Source organism: Lonchura striata, chromosome 36 (assembly GCF_050655825.1).
Source record: "Lonchura striata isolate lonStrDom1 chromosome 36, ASM5065582v1, whole genome shotgun sequence".
Lineage (NCBI taxonomy): Eukaryota > Metazoa > Chordata > Aves > Passeriformes > Estrildidae > Lonchura > Lonchura striata.
The window spans coordinates 11,336,264-11,359,295 of record NC_140738.1 but is presented as its reverse complement, the minus strand read 5'-3'; the positions used below and the strand labels follow the sequence as shown (position 1 = coordinate 11,359,295).

The 23,032-nt window shown below is 51.3% G+C and overlaps 2 protein-coding genes across 2 annotated transcripts in view; one reads left to right on the top strand and one right to left on the bottom strand.

The window, feature by feature from the left end:
* Positions 1 to 11,642: 11,642 nt before the first annotated feature.
* LOC146764160 (uncharacterized) lies at positions 11,643 to 16,336 on the top strand. Its single transcript, XM_085565466.1, has 2 exons — positions 11,643 to 11,707; positions 14,605 to 16,336. Exons 1-2 carry the CDS (start codon positions 11,643 to 11,645, stop codon positions 15,545 to 15,547), a joined length of 1,008 nt encoding a protein of 335 aa, XP_085421592.1. The 3' UTR covers positions 15,548 to 16,336.
* A 241-nt stretch (positions 16,337 to 16,577) lies between these two features.
* The window catches only part of LOC146764159 (uncharacterized), an 82,551-nt gene continuing 76,096 nt past the window's right edge, over positions 16,578 to 23,032 (bottom strand). Inside the window, 1 exon segment of the mRNA XM_085565529.1 lies at positions 16,578 to 17,802. Coding sequence (XP_085421655.1) covers positions 17,088 to 17,802 — 715 coding nt within the window. The 3' untranslated portion in view covers positions 16,578 to 17,087.

Sequence of the window (23,032 nt, the reverse complement as noted above, 5' to 3'; positions counted from 1 at the left end):
GCAGCCGGCCCCACAGCACCTGTTCCCGATGCCCAGAACAGCCTCAGAAGTGGTTTCCATTGGGAAACACACTGTTTGCTACAGTTAATTGCAGGTCTGCTGTTTTTGGAGCTTATCTTCATATTGCCCTGTGTTGGAATCTGGTGTTACTGGAAGAGAAAACAGTGAGTGTTTTCATCATTTTTCCCTCAAACAGTTTCTTTTAAAAGTCTAATGTAGATGGGAAACATTTACAGTGAGCTGCAGTGGAGCTGTGGCCAGTCCATGGCTGTCCAAAGCACTCTGCTGAGGGTTCTGCTGCTGCCCAGTGCTTTCCTTGGCCTCTTCATTGCTGGGCCTTGTCCTGGGGGGCCGCTGGGGCTGCAGCCAGTGCTGGCTCCCCCTGAGGCTGCCTGGCCAAGAGCAGCCCCAGGGGCACAGGGCAGAGGCACAGCAAGGTGGGCAGGAGAAAGAGCGGGGACGAGATGGCCCCTGGAAGGCAGAGGGGCTCGGGGACTGCTCCTGGCCAGGGAGCCTGCCCAGAGCCGTCCCCTGCTCGCCGGGGCCTTGAGGGGCAGCTGTGCAGCTGGGCCAAGGTGTGCCAGCCGCTCCAGCCGTGCTGGGGAGCCCTGCCAGCTCTGGGCCCTGCTGTGCACGAGGGTCCCTGTGTGCCACTGGCAGCTGGGGCCTCAGCCACTCCTCTCTCCACAGCAGTGCCTCTACAGCTTCACAAGACCAGACAAAGACTTCAGCCAGGGAGACCTGTGCCTGTCATCAGCCATCCCCAAGCCAGTTTCCAACAGCCCTTCCAGAGCTGCATTGCCCACTTACTGCTGGGGACATGCTGCCACCACCCATAACAGAACCCTCTGTCCCCAAAGGTGCTGGCCCTGGTGTCCAGCCAGGACAGGAGGTGCAGCCCTCCTGCCAGTGTATGCTCTGACTCCAGCAGCATCTTTGGGCTTCAGCTCTGGTCCCTGGCTGCTACCACCAACACTGGCGGAGCTGCTTGTCTGGGCACAGCCAGTGCTGGGCAGGCAGCAGCTGGGCTTCGGGCTCCTGAGACCAGCAGCTACTGCCTTTATTTTTCGTTTTGCAAGATTTAGGAATATTTTTCATAGAGAATTCTCCAAATATTTTGTCCCTTTTCCCACAGCAGTTCTATATTTTTCAAAGTAGTTTTAGAATTCAGAAAAACTTAGAATATTTTTACATTTCTAGAATAAAAATTAAAATTGTATTTAATTGGTGATCTATGCTTTACTAAAACCTAAGACACCCTATGACTCACAGCCTGCTTCAGAGGCTCTTTTCTCACTGGACACTTGTGCCTAATCACAACAACTAATCTAAAACCTTTACCCTGATGTTTGCTGGGATTCCTGACAAGCTCACCTCTCAGTCTTCAGAGGCAAACTTTGAGCACAGCAGGAACCTCTACAAGTCACCATCTTTGTTTGCTTCTGCACAAAGTTGGTCAGTCATAGAGCGGAGATTTCGCTCAGCTTCCTGCCGCCCCGCTCCCCCCAAGCCTGTCCTGAGCCCTCTCCTGCAGCTGCTGCTCTGCCATGGAGCTGCTGTAAAACACAACAGCTCTGCCACACCCGCTCAGCAGGACTGGAGAAGCTTTCTGGCCTTGCTTACATTAGGCTGGTGGCTTCTCTAGACGCAAGCTGAGCTTTTGAACACTATGTCTCACCTGGCACAGGAACTGATGCTGCCTTTCTCATGGAGGCTAAACTCCCATGGGCTTTAAAATCTTTCTGGCCAGCATAAGGCTTGGAAAACCATTTAATGCAGCCATTTAGTATTGAAAATGGCCCAGTATTTGTATCAAAGTAGCTTGTTTAAATGCTGGAGCCCACCAGAGCATCCCTCCAGGGCATATCTGTCTCTCCCCCACCTCTGCCTCCATGACTGCCAAACTACACCTTTGAGAGTTCTTTTCTCCAGAAGCTGAATGGCACCATTTTATTTGGGGGAGGAAAAAAAAAAAGGAAATGTTCTATGATACTATCAGCATCATTATCACAATGAACTGCAAATTAGTTAAATGACATTAACGACTCAGACTGTGGACTTACTTCTCAGAGTGCAGCACTGGCTTTACTATCCCTTGAATCTGCAGATGTGCTACAGACTTGTCCTGGGTTGTAAGATAAGCTTGTATTCTATTTGCCATCTGTTGAAGGCAAACCTGTTGGACAGGTTTTGTTATCTTTTCCAAGAACCGGTTTTGCTCCTAAGAGGTAATGGTTTGTTAGTGGGCCATTGACTGATTCAATGCAGGGCTGGTAAATATAACACCGTGAGGGGTCCCACCCAGAGGGGGAAGCCAAGCACTCTATTATTGCTTAAAGGGGTAGCTTTTTGGGGAGAGGAGGCAGCTCTCTGGGCGGGACTCCGAGAGAAGCAGCTCTTTACTTTGGGGGATTGCCAGGGAAGCAGCTCTCTTCGGCGGCACTCGCAGAGAAGCAGCCAGAGCGCGCTGAGGTGACGGCGGCGGAGCCTGGAGGCAACCCCGGCGCAGAGGAAGACCAGCCCCACTGCCACCAGATCTTCAGAGGAAAACTATACCCTTCAAAAGATCACCACTGCAGCTGCAATTCATCAACCACTGCAAGGGGAGCAATCGTCCCAGCAGGACTGCTACTGGCACCCCGAATCCTCAGGTTCTGGACTTTTTTCACTGGTTTTGTTTGTACCGATTGCATTTGCCTTTTTAAATTGTTGTCTAGTTTTCTCCTAGTAAAGAATTGTTACTCCCATTCCCATATCTTTGCCTGAGAGCCTTTTGATTTAAAACTCCTAGTAATTCAGAGGGAGGGGGTTTGCCTTCTCCATTGCACAGGAGGCTTTAGCCCTCCTTCGCAGATTCCTGTCTTGTCGAACCAAGACAAGTCTTTAAAATCCGTTTCATGCTTACATAATTTGGAGTCAAGCACAGCTCTGTGAGAGCTTTAGGGATTGGGCCTGCCCTGGCCCTCTCGTGTGTCTGGAGTAACCTGCCCAAGGCATCTGCCACCTGAAGAGCAAAGCAGGGTACGGAAAAGCACCGGCTGCAGAACAGCTCGAACTGCAGGGAGCCCATTCCTGTCAGGAGTAACACGATGTCATGGTTTGACACTGGCACAATGCCAGTGCCCCCATGAAAATGTAACCTATCAATTGAATGCTGTGAAATGCGATTGAGAACAGAGCAAAGCAGGCCAAACTTAATAACAAGGGGAAAACTTTATTACACTACTACTACTATAAAAGGGAAAAAAAAGGGAGGAAAAAAAAAACACACACAAAATTTGAAATGAAAACCTTTCAAAACATTCCTCCTCCCACCACCCACCTCCAACAAACCACAGCGAGACACGATTGGACCCTTAATCAAGTCTTCACCCTTCCACATAATCAATACCGAGTCCATCAGGGGAGAGAGGAGTCTCCCTTGCACCATAGACCCCCAGGAAACACAGATGCCACCTCTTGTCTTTCCATGTCATACATGGCACCGCCCAAACACACCAAGCCAGTCTGACACTCTCCTCTCCATGTCACAGTGCTCTCACCACCGTGCATGGACAGAGACTGCTTATAGGGCCCCTTTAAGGATGCTTTGCCAAGGACCAACAGGAACAACAGTCCAGTGTCTCATTTTGGGACTACAGTTCCCCCCATTTTCCCCTGAGGCCAGGGGTCCAAGAACAGAGATCACCTTCTCTTCTTCTCTGAAGATGGAGAGCATCATCACACCCTCCTCCGCTGACCTCTGTTCATCCCTGAACTGGTATTTGCTGGAGGAGTTTCTTGGCTCACCATTGCATCCCCCTAAAATGCAGTCTCTCTTGGAGAAGTTGGTTCAGTCTATGGCTGACAAGAAGAGTCCAGCCAACAGCCACTCCATCATCTCCCCCCAACCTTCTTTCCCTAACAACTGAGGTCCCCGGCTGTCTCTCTTTCCTTCAAATTGAAGAGGAGCAATATTTCACAAAGCCTTCATTTCACAGGAAAGGGTTAAAATTCCCGGACTCCCCGGACAGCTGAAATCTCTCGGCCCAGGACTCTGTCTCCCGTTCCCATGCTGGGTATCTCCCCCCTCCTCCTCCTTCTCCTCTGCCAGCAAACTCCCAGGTGTCTGCAGGGTCTCTGTCTTTTCCTCTAGGCTGGGGGGGCGGAGGGAAACAAAGACATCTCAGACGTTCTCCACCCTTCCGTCCACAGGAACTGGCCCAGCTCGGTTCCAGACCCTTCACCCCCTGGCCTACCTCTGCAGGCCACATGGCTTCCCCTTCCCCACCCAGCTCATCGCTGGGCAGGGGAGGTTTGCACTCTCCGCTGACCGGAACCAAAGAGAGTGAGTTCTCCTGGGAGTTCTGCTTTTAACCCCTCTGTGTTCTCAGAGGCGTGTCCACCTTCAATTGGTCACCCCAAGTGTCAGTATCCAAACCTGACCCCTGACTGGACTGACCTCTTTCTTACAAGAAAATTCTTTTCCCGTGTCAAACCACGACACACGACCATCTCACCTTAGGACTGGGTTTTGTGAGAAACAACTGTTCACTTTAAAAATTTTAAAATGTTTATTAAACATTTACAAAAACATAAGAGAAGGATAAATAAGGAAGAACAGGCCTGGGAAGTGCCCCTGCCCCATGGCTGCCTGCCAGGTGGCTGCCTCATATTCAAGATTGATGCTTCACCTTTCACATTCCTGGAGGGTGCATCAGCCACCCTGGCCCCTCCCAAAGTCTCTCAGTCAACCCTTCTTTGCCCTTTATTGGTAGAATTTATTTCTTGTAGCTGCATTTGAAGGTCAGGTGTTGTCACGTCGTGTTCCCCCAGCAACAAGCATTTCCTTTCCTAACTCTCCCATGCAAGGGGTATATGTCGACACCTATTGTGGTGGACCCCCACCTCAGGGAATGACGTGCATTGACTCTATGTTTGCAGAAGGCTGAACAAAAGATTTATTAAGCTGTCCTATATTACACTATACTAAAAACTATACTACTGCTATCCTGAAGAAAAACCCATGACCCTTAGAGACAGTCCAACACAGAGTGGCTCCAGTTGGTCAAATTAAATCAAAACACCATCACCAGAGTCCAATGAAGAAACCCCTCTTTGGTAAACAATCTCCATTCCACATGTGCCAAACAACAGATGCAGCAAATGAAGATAATTGTTTTTCTTTCTCTGAGCTTTCTCACAGCCTTCCCCAGGATTTTCCTGGGAAAGTCTGTGTCTCTCACTGTTCAAAGGATATGTGAATACCACACATGCCTTCTTTCTACCTGTCCTAGAAAGCCCACCTGTTCCAGGTGGGAACAATAGGGAGTGGGGGGGACGGGGACTGTGGGGAGAACAGAGAACATCTAAACAACAAATCACAATAACATAACTCTACATCAATAAAGCTTCTCTTAAGATACACACAATATTCATCCCTTAATTGTGAGAGCCAATCATCTTATTCTCTATCTATTACAGTTTGGATGGAGACCAGAACTAATACCTTGCAAAAGGAAAAGAGGGTACAAAGGTCCCTGCAGTCCCCTGGCCTGGTACCCCAGCCAGTGGGGAAAGGAAGAGGGCAGCATGTGGCCAGGAGTTTAAAAGGAAGCTGTGTCCTCCAAAACTTTGAGAGAGAAAACCCCAGCAGCAGATGACCCCATGGACTCTCCCTTTATTCAAATAAAGATGCAGGGCTCCTCTGGCTCCCTTATGGACACTGGCTTTTCACAGCGTGGTTTGTATGCACACCCGTTTCCTTGTATCAGAGTATCACCAGCCTGCAGTGACTCCCTGCCACTCTGGTCTGCAGGAGAAATGGAATTAATTTCCATGAAGGCCCTCCCAGAGGGAAGGAAGAACACACCCAGAGGAGACAAGAAACCCCTGCAGGCATCCAAACTTCTGCACCAGGTGCCAAGTGAGTCGCAGAGGGGTCGTAGTGGGTGCATTTCCCTCAGCCTTCTCCTGAGACTCAGCAGCCGGGGGCTTGCTCTGCACATGTGTGTTGGATAATATACCAACTTTAATTTTTTTTTCATTTCTCTAGTCAGGCTTGTTATGGACAAATTCAATTGGGGAGGCTAATTATAGATAAATCAATTAACATGAATTTATTAAGCAAGCAGAATTAAGCAAAAGAACAGCGCTGGGTGGCCGGGGAGTGTCTGCTCTGCCACGGTGCACCTTCCCCCTTTGACCTTTTTGTTTTTATAGTCCCTTTTTTTTTTTCTGGTTGACGTGTTTTCTCTTGATGTACTCTTCACCGGTGCAATTGGTTGCTGGGGGTCTTTTTTTCTGCCCTTGGTGGTCATAAGAATGAAGGCTCCTCATCTTCATTGCGGATGGTCCTTGGCCTAAAAGTTAACTTGTATATAATTAGTTACACAGTCTTCTATGCTAGTTACATCTGCACTATTCTTAAGCAGAATACTTGCTGTTTCCCCCCCTTTCTCCTTCTCCTCCCACATCTTGAGATTCCCTCCTCCGTTCAAATTCTTATCTCCTTCAATGCTCATTTGATGAACAAAGACCTTTTTATTTATTACAATCCCTCCTTTTTCTCTTTACCAATTTGTTCATTAAAACACTTTAACTTTTGGTAGCTTAAGACCAGGATTTTATCTGCTTTTGAATCTCTGGGCAATGCTTCGTACCCATCTCTAATAAGCATTAGATGAGCTGCCTCTAGTCTTCCTTTTATAATGCCTATGATTTTATTAAAAATGCAAGGTTTGAAAGTTAAACTTAGTAGCAACAATAACCTGCAATCTCCCTTATACAGAATTTATCCTTGAGTGCCATACTCTGGAATTTTACACCTCTCAGGGTACCATGAGACCTTTAAAAATTTATCTGGATGGGTGACAGCCAAGGCGGTTGCTATGGCTTTACAGCCCTAATACTCACAGATATTCCCCAGGATAATTTCAATATCCCCCCCCCACGATTGGAACTAGGACACCAATAGGTAGCCCGGAGTTCAGGTTTACTCCATCTCCACATAGAGTTTACCAAGTCCTCATTAGTAACAAAAAAAATGGGAGCTACAGTGGTGGCATTATGCTTAACAACTTTCCCTTGGTCTATTTCGGTCAGAGTCCAACCAACCCCTACCAGTTCCTCTATAACCAGGAAACACCATCCCTACCTTTCAATTAGGGTCACTGCCTGCAGCTGCTGCTGGGGAAAACTGGCTGGTGTGCATAGTCCCCTTGTACAGGCCAGGTACAACATATAACTAATAGGCACAGAATTTGCCAGCAAGGGTGGAGTCCAAACTGCCCCAGGGTTTGATTATCATTATCTCCCCATTCCCAGTGTTTGTTTTGACATGTTATTGCTGGGCTCACCTTTACCCTTGGGAGATCAGTATCCTTGAGGCAGTTCTTGAAATACTTTGAATTGTCCCAGTCTGAGGGCTCTTTCCTCCACCGCTTCTCATCCCTCTGCTCCGGGCCGCGAGGCGCACCATCTTCTCGGAGCAAGAATATTCTTCAGGAGGACCCAAACTCTGTTTTTGTTGCCTCTTTTTGAATGATTTCCAGTTTTTATCCTTCACTTGTGGTGAGTCACACCGAATCCCAGGTAAAGTTTTTTAGCAATTCCCTTTTATAATTTGAACAATTAAGGGAATTGGTTCATTGGAGTGGAAACAACAATTTTCGGGTCTAGCCCCCTTAGTAAACACCTCCCACCACTCTTGGGATTCCCTTGGTAGGGTCCCGTTCTCTTCTCCAATCCTTAGGACTGACTCTGTCAGTTCTAACTGATAACACCTTTACAAATACCCCTAGGAGGAGTGCCTCTGTAACTATGGACCCACCACCGTTCCTGGCAAATTTTACAAATATAGCATACAAAAGGGTAACAATCACAATCCTTCTTTGCACAATATACTCTAAAATCATTAGTTATAGGATATCCATAGTCCAATATCTCATTCTACCAGCTGGTTCGTACAATTCTTACTGAGTCCATTCAGTCCATTTAAATGTGACCTTAAGGTCCCCGGGCTGGCTGGTTATTCTCCAGGGCTCTTGGGCAGCAGCAGGAATCGCTCCCTTTATTCAGCTCGCATGGGTCCACTCCTTCTCGGCAGTTCTGACTGCAGTTTCTGTAGTGAGTAAAACAACATAGGGGGCTTCCCAATTTGGGGTTAGTGAGGTTTTTTTCTAGGTTTTTATTAACACCTTATCACCTGGATTTATATTGTGGATTGCTAGGTCTAAAGGAGGTTGTTGCACTAGTAACCCAGCTCTTCTAAGCCCTTCCCGAGCCTTCATAAGTTGCATGACATATTGGTTAATTTGTTGATTACTTATTTCAGGGTGATCTATAGGAGAATCCATGTCATAAGGCATCCCATAAAGCATTTCAAAGGGAGAAATTCCAATATCGGTTCTGGGCTGAATTCTTATATTTAACAAGGCTAAAGGTAAACATTTTTCCCAAGATAACTGTGTTTCATACATCAATTTAGTTAGTTGTTTCTTAATTTTCCCATTTACCCTTTCCACTTTACCCAAGCTTTGTGGATGCCAGGGTGTCTGATATTGCCACTTTGTTCCTAGAGCTGTAACTACTTCTTTAATTATTTTGGAGGCAAAGTGTGGCCCTCTGTCTGAGTCTATTACTTCTGCTAGTTCATAGCGGGGGACTCTCTCTTCTAATAGTATTTTTACTACTGTTTGTGTAGTTGCCCTGAAGGTAGGGAAAGCCTCTACAAAGTGAGTCAAGTGATCTATTATCACCAATAAGTGTTTATACCTTCCTACTTTAGGCAAATCAGTAAAATCTATTTGAATGTGGGAAAACGGTCTATGTGCCAATTCCCGTCTCCCCCATTTCCCACACCACTCAGGATTTCTCACACCTGGGTCTACTCCTGGGTCAGGGGTCTCTTCAGCCCCTCTAGAAATCTCAGCCCTCATTCTAGAGAGACTGCAGATTGTAGAGAGAAAGCTTACCAGATTAAACACCAGGAAGATGGTCTCTTTAACAGTCAGGGGAAACGAAACATTGTCTAATAGGGAGCTGAGAGATTCAGAGGAGAAGAAGGAAAGCAACGTCTGAAAAGCCTCATCCCCTGCTTCCCCTCTAACAAACTGGCTGCACAACCATGACTATGAGCCATGCATTCCTGGAACAGACTTCAGCACCTTTATAAACCCCCTGGATGCCATCACACCCTAGCACAGCCCGATGGATATTCTTGTCAGTGCCCTTCTACTGCAAAAACTACGTATTAGGGACAATACCGGAGCTATTCCTGAATAAGAAAATAAACATAGGGACCATAGAGGGATTAAGATCTCAAAAAACCCTAGGGACCAGAAACACATACAGGCCTCTACTCTAAAAGACACTATGAATTCAAACAACAAAGCCAGTAACTATTCCATACTAACACAAAGTAATTGGAACCAAAATATTATTAGAACAGGTTTTTTTTTTTTCACTCTCTCCAGACACGAAATGGGCAGTAAAATATTTGTCCTAGTTTAGGGCAAATTTGGGAGAAAAACCTCTGGAAGGAGCCCCCAGAAAACAAACCCCCACGGCCCCTCCCCACCCACCTGATTTGGGAAGAATTTTCTCTGAGAGAAGTGGAAAAGAACCTGTTTACTTAACAAACAAAACCCTTCCCAGCACTAAAAAAATGAACAACAACAGATGACAACAAAACTCTTTCACCACTCTGAAGAGATGACAAATCCAGAAAGTCTCTCCTGGGGGTGGTCGCCCGGGTCTGGGCACTGGGGATTGCTCTGGGCACTGGGGATGGCTGCTGCATATCACAGAGCGCAGGCTCCTGGTGCTCCTCGGGGTTCCCAGGTCCCAGTCCAGAGCAGGTTGGATGGTATTCACTAAAGGGAAAGGGAAAAGGAACAATGCAGGGAAAGAATTGGACTGCTTAACTTAACTAATTTTAAAAAGCAAAGGCAAAAACAGAAGCAAGGAAAAAAAGCAAAGCAAATCAAGGAAAAGCCAGCAAGCAAAGCAAAGCAAGCCAGCCAGCACTGGCCTCTTCTAGACAGCAGATCATGGGGGGAGGTGAGCCGGCTGATAACAAGGCAAAACAAACCTTCACTTTCTGAGTCAGTTCTGAAAGCACAGAACAGAATATCAAACATAAACAGAACACACGATTGGAGATACAAACACCATAACATCACCCTTGGACATTCCACCCCTTATCTCCATATCTTCAACATCATGTAAAAACTCCATCAAGTTAAAACTTCCATCTTTCACTTACTCAAACCTTCAACACTTACACATTTCCTTTTATTTCACTTGCTCAAACCTTTGACACGTACACATTTCTTTCTGTCTCATGTCTGTGTGTTTTCATGTACAGACACTGGCAGTAACATGCAGCAAACAGTGATATTTGCCATGAGTCTCACCCCACAATCAGATCCCCCTGAGGTACACATCGTGTTGCTCCATCTCTCTGCATTATCCACCATGTACAACCTGGTCCCTGAGCAAAGACAATCCCACAAATGGGTTTGTCTGTACTCAAGGCAGAATTGATCCACACTGATTTCCCTAACAAACCTCTGACATGTACCACTGGGACTTTATCTCCATCTACTATATTCAGGGACTCAGACTGGGCAAGACCTGCTCGATTGGTGGAACCTCGGCTGTTAACTAACCAGGTGGCCTTTGCTAAATGTTGCTCCCAATTTTTGAAAGATCCCCCACCCAATGCTTTTAAGGTGGTTTTTAACAGTCCATTGTGCCTCTCCACTTTGCCTGCAGCTGGGGCATGGTTTGGGATGTGGTACACCCACTCAATGCCATGTTCCCTAGCCCAGGTGTTGATAAGGCTGTTCTTGAAATGAGTCCCATGGTCTGACTCAATCCTCTCAGGGGTACCATGCCTCCACAGGACCTGCTTCTCAAGGCCCAGGATGGTGTTGATAAGGCTGTAGCATGAGACCCAGGGTAGCTTTCCAACCATCCTGTGGTGGCTTCCACCATGGTGAGCACGTAGCGCTTGCCTTGGCGTGTCTGGGGCAGTGTGATGTGGTCAATCTGCCAGGCCTCCCCATACTTGTACTTGGACCACCACTCACCATACCACAGGGGCTTCATCCGCTTGGCCTGTTTTATGGCAGCACAGGTCTCACAGTCATGGATCACCTGAGAAATACTGTTCATGGTTAGATCCACCCCTTGGTCTCGTGCCCACTTGTAGGTGGCATCTCTGCCCTGATGACCTGGGGCATCATGGGCCCATCGTGCTAGGAACAACTCTCCCTTGTGTTCCCAATCGAGGTCTGTCTGACACCCCTATCTTTGCAGTCTGATCTACCTGCTGGTTGTTTTGCTGCTCTTCATTAGCTCTGCTTCTGGGGACATGGGCATCTACATGGAGAACCTTCACAGGTAGCTTCTCTACCCAGGTAGCAATATCTTTCCACTCTTCAGTAGCCCAAATTGGTTTTCCTCTACACTGCCAGTTAGCCTCTTTCCACCTCTCCAGCCACCCCATAGAGCATTGGCTACCATCCATGAATCAGTGTAGAGGTAGAGCTTGGGCCACTTCTCCCTTTCTGCAATGTCCAGGGCCAGTTGAAAAGCTTTGAGTTCAGCAAGCTGGCTTGATCCACCTTCTCCTTCAGTGGCCTCTGCAACCCGTCATGTGGGACTCCATACGGCTGCTTTCCACTTCCGATTCATCCCTACGATGTGACAGGAACTGTCGGTGAAGAGAGCGTAGCGTGTTTCATCTCCTGGCAGTTGGTTGTATGGTGGAGCTTCTTCAGCCCATGTCACTGGTTCTTCTTCTTCATCTGTGACACCAAAACTTTCACCTTCGGGCCAATTTGTAATTATTTCCAAAATCCCAGGGTGATTCAGTTTACCCATATGGGCACGCTGCATGATGAGAGCAATCCACTTGCTCCATGCAGCTCTGGTGGCATGGTGGGTGGAGGGAACCTCTCCTCTGAACATCCACCCCAGCACCGGCAGTCGGGGTGCCAGGAGGAGTTGTGCTTCCGTGCCAGTCACCTCTGAGGCGGCCTGGACTCCCTCGTAGGTGGCCAAGATTTCCTTCTCTGTGGGAGTGTAGTTGGCTCCGGACCCTCTGTAGTTCCGACTCCAGAATCCCAGTGGTCGGCCTCGAGTCTCCCCAGGCACTTTCTGCCAAAGGCTCCAGGACAACCCATGGTTCCCGGCTGCAGAGTAGAGCACATTCTTGACCTCTGGTCCTGTCCTGACTGGGCCAAGGGCTACAGCATGAGCGATCTCCTGCTTGATCTGGGTGAAGGCTTGTTGCTGCTCAGGGCCCCAGGGGAAATTGTTCTTCTTGCAGGTAACCAGGTAAAGAGGGCTCATGATCTGACTGTACTCAGGAATCTGCATTCTCCAGAAACCTATGGCACTTAGGAAAGCTTGTGTCTCCTTCCTGTTGGTTGGTAGCGACATCGCCATGATCTTGTTGATGACATCTGTAGGAATCTGACCCCGTCCGTCTTGGCACTTCACTCCCAAAAACTGGATCTCTCAAGCAGGTCCCTTGACTTTGCTCTTCTTGATGGCAAAACCAGCTTCCAGGAGGATTCGGATGATTTTCTCTCCTTTCTCAAACACTTCTGCCGCTGTGCTCCCCCACACAATGATATCATCAATATACTGTAGATGTTCTGGATCCTCACCCTTTTCTAGTGCAGTCTGGATCAGTCCATGGCAGATGGTGGGGCTGTGTTTCCACCCCTGGGGCAGTCAGTTCCAGGTGTACTGCACGCCCCTCCAGGTGAAAGCAAACTGAGGCCTGCATTCTGCTGCTAGAGGAATGGAGAAAAACGCATTATCAATATCAATGGTGGCATACCACTTTGCTGCCTTGGACTCCAGCTCATACTGGAGTTCCAGCATGTCCGGTACAGCAGCACTCAGCGGTGGAGTCACTTCATTCAATGCATGATAGTCCACAGTCAATCTCCATTCTTTGTCAGATTTGCGCACAGGCCAGATGGGGCTGTTGAAGGGTGAGTGGGTTTTGCTGACCACCCCTTGGCTCTCCAGCTCTCAGATCATCCTATGGATGGGAACCACAGCATCTCGAGTTGTTCTGTACTGTCGACGATGCACTGTTGAAGTGGCAATTGGTACCTTTTGTTCTTCTCCCTTCAGAAGTCCTACTGTAGTTGGATTCTCAGACAGTCCAGGCAAGGTGTTCAATTGCTGGATGCCCTCTGTCACTACAGCTGCTCTCCCAAATGCCCACCTGAGTCCCTTTGGGTCTTTAAAATACCCCCTTCAAAGGTAATCTATGCCCAAAATACATGGGGCCTCTGGGCCAGTCACAATAGGGTGTTTCTTCTACTCCTTTCCTGCCAGACTTACATCAGCTTCCACCAAGGTAAAGTCCTGTGATCCCCCTGTCACACCGGCGATACAGACAGATTCTGCCCCTATGTGTCTCGATGGAATTAATGTGCATTGGGCACCAGTATCGACCAAAGCCTTTTATCTTTGTGGCTCTGATGTGCCAGGCCAGCAAATCCACACAGTCCAGAAAACATGGTTTTCCCTCGCCTCTACCTGGCTAGAGGCAGGGCCCCTCTAAGCCTGGCTATCCTTCTTGCCTTGGGCGTATGTCTTAGAGGTTCCTTCAAGGGGATCGGACATGTCATCATCATCATCATGCCTGGCAGTTTGGCTACGGGCAACTGGAGCTGTTCTCCTTTTGGTGGCACTTCCTCTCTGGGTCTTGCCTTCCTTCAATTCATGCACCCGTTGTGCCAGAGCAGCAGTAGATTTTCCGTCCCATCTCCTCATGTTTTCTCTGCAGTCGCGCAGGAAGAACCACAGCTCAGCTTGTGGGGTGTACCTTCTCTCACCATCTGAGGAACATCTACATTGCATACCAGAACCTCTGATCTGTACTGCTGAGATTTGGAAAAGGTCCTCCTTAATCTCCTCCGAGTCTTTTATGATTCTCCTCTATCTTATCGTCTAATTTCTGCAGACGTGTTTGCACTGCTGCAATTCTGGCATGGGTTGGGCCATGTACAGCATCTGCATATGCTTGGAGTTTCCTTGCCATGTTGAGCACGGTCTCATCCCTCTTCTCCTGCTTCATTATTGCTAAAGCAGAAGCGTATTCATGTGGCCCAAGCCATAAAGGTTTTCGCCACATCACAGATGTACATGGTACCAAGCCTGGATTCCTAGTTGTTATTTCATCTGAGAAGATAATCTCTGCCACTGCCATTTCTCTCAGACGTTGGATCCCTTGTTTTCTATAGTCTTCCACTGAGTCTGCTTCATATAAAGATCATCTGCACACAGGTATCTTTGTGCTACACTTTCCAGAACCCGTGCTCAGAGGCTGTGAGGGTTAGCCCCCTTCATCATTTCTTGATCAATGACAGGATCATGTGACAGGGATCCCAAATGTCTCACTTCAGTGCCATCCAGAATTGTAGCCTCGCCTGCAGCATCCCAAGTACGGACCAACCAACTAATTACTGACCCCGTGGCTCTCCCAGTCCATCCCAGTCTCTCCCAGTGCCTCCCGGCTGTCCATCTCAGCCTGGCGTGGCGCTGCCGCCTCTCAGCCAATCAGAGCGCGAGTCTCTGATGACTCATCAGTTGCCAGGCAGACCCGCAGCGCCGCGTGCCCCGCACTGGACTCGGCCTCCCAGTGCCGCGCGCTTCATTCCCAGTTCCTCCCAGTGCCGCCCCAGTCCCTCCCACTCCTTCCCAGCCCATTCCCAGTTCCTCCCAGTGCCGCCCCAGTCCCTCCCACTCCTTCCCAGCCCATTCCCAGTTCCTCCCAGTGCCGCCCCAGTCCCTCCCACTCCTTCCCAGCCCATTCCCAGTTCCTCCCCAGTTCACTCCGAGATCTCCACGCTCTCTCCCTGTGTCCCCCATCCCCTCCCCTCTCTCTGGGTGCCACCCCAGTCTTCCCAGTCCATTGCCAGTATCTCCCAGTCAATTCCCAGACTGCCCCAAGGCCACACCAACCCTCCCTCCTCTCTCCCAGTGCCCCCCACCCAGCGTGTCTGTCTCGCTGGTGCCCTTGTGTTCCCAGCCCGGCCCCGGCCGCCTCCTCTGCTCCTTGGTGGATTTCTACCCTGCCCACACCCAGCTGAGGTGGTTCCAGGGCCAGCAGGAGCTCTCTGTGGTGGCCACCGACGTGGTCCCCAACAGGGACTGGATCCACCAGCTCCTGGTACTGCTGGAAACCCCAGCCTGGGCCAGGGTCACCTCCACCTGCCAGGTGCAGCACGTCAGCCTGGAGCACCCCCTGAGCCACCACTGGGGTACAGGGGAGGAATTGGGGGCGCAGGGACAGCCACTGGGATGTGGTGGGAGCAACTGGGAGGGAGTTGGAGAGAGCCTGGTTTCAACTGGCAGAGAAGGTTGTGGGTTTGGAAGAGCTAAGAATGGGTTTGAAGAATACAGGGGAGGGAGGAATGGGGTTCTGGGGGTCCTGGTGGGAACTGGGGAGGAGTTTGGGGGTACTGGGTGTGACGGGAGAGATTGGAGAGAGCCTGGAGGGGCTGGAAGGAGATTGGGGATGGATTACTGAAGCTTGGGATGAAGTTGGCTGTACTGGGAAGACACTGGGAGAGGTCTGGGTGAGTCCTGGTGGGGCTGGGAAAGGACTGGAAGAGGGTTTGGGGGTCCTGGGGCAGTGGAGGGCAACTGAAAGGGGGTTGTGGGATCCTGAGAGGGATGGGAATGGCTTTGGTGGGTCTTGGAAAGGCCGGGAAGGGATTGGGGAAAGGTTTCAGTGGGTCCTGGCTGGGTGGGAGCGATCGGGAAGGTGCTTGGAGGGGCTTCGGGTGTTTGTGAGAGCTTTTAGGGGATCTGATCCCTGCGGAACCCCCCAGACATGCTGCATGCAGCAAGATGCTGTCAGACACTGAGGGTTTAGTGTTGGGCTTCATCTTCCTGGCGCTTGGGCATGGCTTCTACCTGGGCAAGGTCAGGGGGATCCCAGGAGTCGTCTCCCCCCTTCCCCCAGGGTGTGTGCTGCCCACGGGCCCCCCCCGCCCGGTGTCACCCCCTTTTCTCTGCCCACAGAGCTCCTGAGCCGCCGGCGGCCGCAGCCGCTCCCCGTGGCCTTGAGCTTGGCCGGGACCCCCACTCCAACTCCACGGTGATTTTAAGGGGGATTGAGTGTCCCCCCAGCCCTGCTGTCACTCTGCCCCTGCCCCCTGCTCCCAGTGTTCCCAGTAAAGCTTCCCAGTTAAACCCAGCCCAGTTCATGGGGGCACTGGGGAGGGACTTGGGGGGACCCCACGGCGGGGCCGGCCCTGGGCAGGGAGGGCGGGTCCAGGTGGGGAACACTGCCTGCTGCGGGTCTGCCCGGCAACTGGTGAGTCATCAGCCCCGCTCGCTCTCATTGGCTGACTCTTCTCCACCGCGTTCTCTCATTGGCTGAGGAGAGGCCCGGCAGTGCAGAGAAGGAACGGGAGAGATCCCGCCCCGAGCACCGGCACGGGGACAACAGACCCGGCCTGGGCACAGGGAGGGAATTTATTACCAACCAAACCACGGCAGCACCAGGAGAAGGGAAAGAAATCCCTCCAGCGCCTTCCCCCAGCCAACGGGGATCACCCACAACAGGGTTATCCACCATGGAGAGACGGGGACATCCGAGTTTAGACCAAAGCCAATTTTATTGAGTGTACCAGGTGTTTATACAGGGATTTACTTGTATGGTGCTTATAGAGGGCTCTATTTTTGGTAACAATTTCCCACTGATTACACATTCTCGGTGACATCACATCACCTGGGAACATTTATCTTATCACAAAGTCTCACACCATATTGCTTGGCCAGTCTTCTTGCCCAGGGAGACTTCAAGTGTGTCTGTGTCTCCCAGTTTCTTCTCAGTCAGGCCTCAGGTATCAGGCCCCTTTATCAGCTCCATTGCTTTACTCTCTGTTTTATTCCTCAGACGGGGACACCAGGGCTCTGCCCAACGGGGGTCACTGGGGATCATCCAGCCCAGATCCTCCCATGGGGGTGGAGCTGCAGCAGCACACCAAGCTCTTCCCTCACTCCAAGCTCTTCCCTCACTCCAAGCTCTTCCCTCACGTGGGGCACTCACAGGGCTTCCCTTAGTGGTGCCTCCGTTGGTGCTGGGTCAAGTGTGAGCTCTGTACGAAGCTCTTCCCACACTTCCCACACTCGTAGGGCCTCTCCCCGGTGTGGATGCGCCGGTGCATGGTGAGGCTGGAGTTTTGCTTGAAGCCCTTCCCACAGTCGGGGCAGCGGAAGGGACTCTCCTCTGTGTGAATCCGCTCATGTAGGAGGAGATTGGAGCTGGTCTGAAACCTCTTCCCACACTGGGGACACTCGTAGGTCCTCTCCCCAGTGTGGATGCACTGGTGTGCTCGCAGGTGTGAGCTCCGCCCAAAGCTCTTCCCACATTCCAAGCACTCATAGGGCCGTTCCCCAGTGTGGACCACCAGGTGATTGATCAGGCCAGACCTGTCTATGAAGCTCTTCCCACACTTCCCACACTCGTAGGGCCTCTCCCCGGTGTGGATGCGCCGGTGCACGGTGAGGCTGGAGTTGTGCTTGAAGCCCTTCCCGCAGTCAGGGCAGCGGTAGGGCCTCTCCTCTGTGTGACTCCGCTCATGACTGAGGAGATGGGAGCTGGTCTGAAACCTTTTCCCACACACTCCACACTCGTAGGGCCTCTCCCCAGTGTGGATCCTCTGGTGCTCGATCAGGTGGTAGCTCCGGCTGAAACCCTTCCCACATTCCAAGCACTTGTGGGGCTTCTCCCTGCCATGAGGCTTCTCCACCAGCTCCGAGCTCCGCCTGGATCTCTGCCCGCCTTCCTGGCTCAGAGGGGCTCTTTCCTCCCCGCAGCTCCCTGGGCTGGGTTTGCAGCTCCTCCTCCTGCAGCATCTCCGGGGCTTTTCCTCCTCCTCCATCCAGCCACGCCCTGGCAATGATAAATCCTGGTTTGAGGGAAAAACAAGAGGGGAGCACCTTGGACTGGAGATTACTCCTTGCCCAAGTTCATCTCAGGAAGTCATTGGGAATCTTGTGTCTGTAAGAACATCCAAAACACCAAGTTTCAGCCCAAAAATCCCACAAACTTCAAGACACAGATCAAGCTCAGAAACACCAAGATTCACCCCGTGAAGATCGTGGATCCATCTCCATAGTAACCTGCTGCATGTGGGGGGAGCAATGCTACTGGGGCTGGGGGGACACTGCAACTAGGAGTGGTGGAACCTTCTGCTGCTTCCTCTTTTTGCTCCTCCTCCTCCTCCTCTTGTGTCTCTACTATTCCTCACACTCCTCTTTCTCTTGCTATTCCTCCTTCTCCTGAACAATCCCACCCTCCCCTGCCACCTGCATCGTTTGACCATTCTGTTCCTCAAGCCGGCTTCTCCTTCCCTTCTCCTCCTGCCCCCAGGCCCAGCACCCACTGCCGGCTCCCTCTTCCCCCCAGCCCCACAGCATCCCAGCGCAGGGGCAGGGATGGAGCTGGGGCAGGTCGGGCTGGGGCAGCGCTGGGCTCTCGGCCGCTCCCGCCCGCACTCGGTCCCCACTGCAGCCGCTCCCGCCAGGACAGCGCGGGGGGGCCCGGCCTTGGCGCTGCCCCACTCCCACCTCCCCAAATTCCCCTCGCGGGGCCATGGGGCCGAGGGGGGGGCGCAGGTGGGTCCAGGTGGGGAACGCGGGGAGCTGCGAGTCTGCCTGGCAACTGGTGAGTCATCAGCGCCGCGGGCTCTGATTGGCTGAGCTCTGCCCGAGCCCTGGGGCTGCAGCACAGAGGGGACACCCTGCTCCAGGGGGGATGTCCCACAAACGGGGGACCCCATGAAAGGAACAACAGGAAAGTGTCTTTACAAACAGATGCTCTGAAGCTGCTCGGAGATAGGGCCAGGGACCTGTTCATAAGGAAGTGACAGGAGAAGCCATTGGTTTCAGGAAATAAGTGATGACACAGACTGCTGCTCAGACAAGGTCCTACTCTATTCATGAACTTCCAGAAACATAAAAAAGCCTTAACAGAGCCATGAATATCGTTTGCCATACAGAAGTGGGGCGCATATGAAGGGGGTATATAGAAGGTGGATTGGGAAGTCTGTACCTCTCAAGTGCTTCAGCCAATGAGGAAAGCAGAGGGAGATGTGGCCAGGAGAATTAGGATGAAAAGGAGGCTGTGTGCTCCCACAATTGGAGATATCCCATCGGGAATGTCCAATGGCCTTTCCCATTTTTGAAATGAAATTACTTCTACAGGACTCCTCTGTCTGCTCTGTGGACAGAATCCTCTGCTGATGTCAATTTTTCCACACACCCTGGGGCCCATCCGGAATTCCTTCCACCCTCCGGGGCGGTGGGCAGGGAGTGCAGCTGAAGGTGCCTCACCCACTTTGGGTGATCGGCTCCCTTGGCTAGCAGCGGCACCGGGGATTGATTGGGGACCCGGGAGTGACCAGGAGACAGACGAGTGACACATCAGGGGGTCTGTGAAGAGTCAGCAGGGAGAGAGCACTGAAAATCTCATCAGTGAGTGCCCTGGGATCCTCGGGGAGTGAACATGGCAGGGCACCCATGGAGGGGAGAAAAGGGAAAGCCAGGAAGGGGGTCTGGCCAAAGGGATGATGATCCCAAAATATCTCTGAAGGGTCCCTTGTGAGAATACTGAGGAAGTGGAGAAGGGATTTGGACAACAGGGGATGGATGGTGTTGGTGTGCTGGGAACAAATCAGGTGAAGGGGAGTGTGCAAAAATATGGTTCTGGCAAGAAGCAGCAGGAGGAATCTATGTGGTAAGAAAAAGGATGATAGCAAAGAGGAGGAAGAGAAAAATACTCTGGATTGGGATGTTTTTCCACAGAGTCTTAACCTCACAATTTGCCAGCTAATATTTTGAATTCCCAGTTGCCCAAGACAGGAAAAGCAGGAGGTCAGGATGCCAGGGGTTTCTCTGCGGTGGCAGCGGCAGCACCGGGCGCAGAGGTGCGGCACCGGGAGCACGGGCTGGGGCCTGTGGGGAGCTGCGGGGCCGGGCCGGGGCTGTGGGGCAGCCGGGGCTCAGCGCCGGGCGCTGCCTGACCCCACCAGCCCCGGGCAGGGCCGGCAGTGGCCCCCGGCCCCCAGGAGGCTGCGGGACGCCCCGGCCGCTGCCCGGCCCCGGGGAGCTGCCGGCCCTGCCCGCCGGGGGGGCCGCCTTTGGACACTGCGGCAGGACAGGCACCGGCTCTGCCACACGGGCTGGGCAGGGACCCTGAGCACAACGGGGAACACAAAGGAACAGCTGGGAAATGCAGAGTGCACATGGAAGGATCAGGATTTGCTGTGCAGGATTTGCTTTGGGTCCCTGCAGAAAGGAAAGGTTTTGCAGAAAGCTCAGCAGCTCTCAGAGGATGAGCACCCACAGGCAGTGACCGGGGCTGCAGGAGTGGCACAAGAAGGCCCTGCAGCACTTGGGCACAAAGGCACAGCAGCTGAAGGCAAGAAGGGATGAGCAAAAGGCCAAGCTGAAGGCAAAGGCCATGGCAGAGTTCCCACAGCCCCTGAGGGATCAACCCCAGGGCCCAAGGGGGCCCCAGCACCCAGGGCATGACGGGGTCGGCCACAAGCACCTGGCAGAGGCATTGCCCTCCTGGCCAGGGCAGAGCCCACCCAAACAGCCCCTGGGAAGGAGTCAGGGCTCCAGCTGCAGCCCACAAGAACACTGCAAGCACAGACAGCAGCACCCTCAGCAGGAGCAAGTCCACCCCTGCATGGACATGGATTGTCAGGGCTCTCTGAGCTCCCATCCCACCGGGGACCCACCACACTGGAGCCCTGGAGAACATTCAGGCTGGGTCTGCATCCAGAGGAGGCCTCTCCTGATGGACACAGGGGCCTCTCCATCCACTCGGAATCTTACACCTAAGGGGGGAAAATTGTAAAGGAATGTTTAATTATTAAGGGAATAAATGGGAAAGCCGAGCTGGTATAATTTGTTCAATTATTATTACAAGCTGTGGAGGATAGATTTGAAATAAAGTAATTTATTTTTCTTCCTACTGTGATTGTAATTAACTAGGAAGGAATTTGATGGTGGCATTGTAATATTGTAAAAGGTGATACAGAGGCTATTGCTGCTGTACCTTTGGGTCAAATGTCTGGCAAGGCCTGTGCTGAAGGGAACCCAGAGGTGTGGGCAGCCCCAGGGAAAGAGGGAAAATTTGATGTGGAGCCTCTCCAAATTACTTGGAAGCAACCAGGACAAGTGGTGTCTAAAAGCAACACCCTGTTCCAGGGGAGGGAAGGAAGGGCTCACAGCCTGGTATGGAGTCCCTGCTAAAGGCAGGGCTCTTGGAGCCAGGGATGTCTCCCTACAGCACTCCTATCCTGCCAGTCAGGGAATCAGATGGCTCCAATGAGGAGGACAAGAACAAGTGCTAGACAAAGCCCTGTGAAATGGCTGAATTTCCTGGCAAAAAACATCTTTTGAGTATCTGGAAAAAGAAAAAGGCAAATTGAGAAGAAAATGGTTAAATATTTTGGAAAGATTTGGACTGAAGGTTTCTGGTGGATTTACCTAGAGAGGGTCTGGGCAATCTAAGAAGTAACATATCCCAGCACCAAAAAGGACCTGAAACAATTTTGAGGATTAATACAGAATTACACAGCCTGGATTGAGGATTCTCTGTTCCAGCCAGAACATTGTAGGACTTTTTGACCCCAGACAGCCTCCATGCTGTGGTATGGACAGGAGAAAGAGAGCAAAACTTCAGAAAATGAAAACCTAAAAATATTGATTCTGCAGCTGTGGCTCTTCCAGACTCAGAAAAGAAATTGGAATTGTAGGTGAATGTTAAACAGGGCCATGCCAAAGGAATTCTTGGGCCAAAATGTTTCGCCCAGTGGCCAAAGTGGCCTCATTGCCTGCAGAATTGTGCAGCCACAGCTTCAACAGGAACCGAGGCCCAAAACCTGATGACAACAGGATCTCCAACTGTTCCAGTCTGCCATCAAGTTCAAGCTTTGATCACCAAAAGAGCCTCGCAATGGATGAGCAGTGCTCGGTTATTACAGTGTGAAACTTGTGCAGTGGCACAGGAGGATTCAGAACTGAGGACAGGGGAAGGGTTTAACCCAGCCTCCTGTTTGAACAGCCCACAGAGGGGCTGGGAAGAAACCCAGCACTGCATTCAAATAACACAGCTCCAGACCCAGCCTGGGGGAGATTCAGGAGACATTGCCTGGCCTGAGGCAGAAAATGTCTTTGTGGATGGCTCTTCAGGGGCAGCAGAAGGGAAAAGAGTTCCAAGACACGCTGTTATTGAGGAAAGGGAATCAGACAAAGTGCAGGTTACCCCCATGGTCAGCTCAACCAGCACAGCTGTGTGTGCTTGTAAGAGCCTGGCACTGAAATGCCCTGAGCAGGAAGGCTTCAATATCTTCTGGTGACCCCATCTCACCTAACAGGGGGGCAAAAGCAATTCTGATTGCTCAGCAACCACTGGATCACTTACTAAGGCATTTCTAAAAGACATAATTCCAATAAAAGGGATTGTGGAAGCAACAGACTCAGGAAGCAGAACTCATTTTACAGGAAAGATCCTCCAGGGGCTTATGGAAGCTTTAGGAATACAATGGGACCTCCGTAACCTCTTGGCAACCCCAGAGCTCAGGCTGGGTACAAAGAATGAAAGGGGAAAGAAAGAAACACCTTTGGAAGCTGGGGATAGAGACCAAGATGCCATGGGTATGGTTTTTGCCATTGGCTTGGGCAAGAAGAAGAGCCAGACACAGGGCACATATTCCATTATTTCCCCTTGCAATTGATATCAGGAATTCCTTACCCTGGTAATTCTCCACCTAGTGCAGGGTGGAGATAAGGGATGCACATTTAAAGCAGTCTGTGGCCAGAATCCTGTCTCTGGTGCAATCTCTCCCCCAGGAAGCTGGGCTGGCACAGAGCCTGCCTTGGCACTTTGCTGCTGCCAACATCCAAGCAGGACATGGGCTCTGCCTAAGGAGTGCAAAGCAGCACCACTGGTGGCCAAGTGGCGTGGCCCATGCCAAGGGGCCCCGAG

Coding starts and splice junctions, on each gene's coding strand:
- LOC146764160 (XM_085565466.1), top strand. CDS start 11,643: ATGTGGGACTCCATACGGCTGCTTTCCACTTCCGATTCATCCCTACGA. Junction 11,708..14,604: donor CGATGTGACAGGAACTGTCG/GTGAAGAGAGCG, acceptor ATGACTCATCAG/TTGCCAGGCAGACCCGCAGC.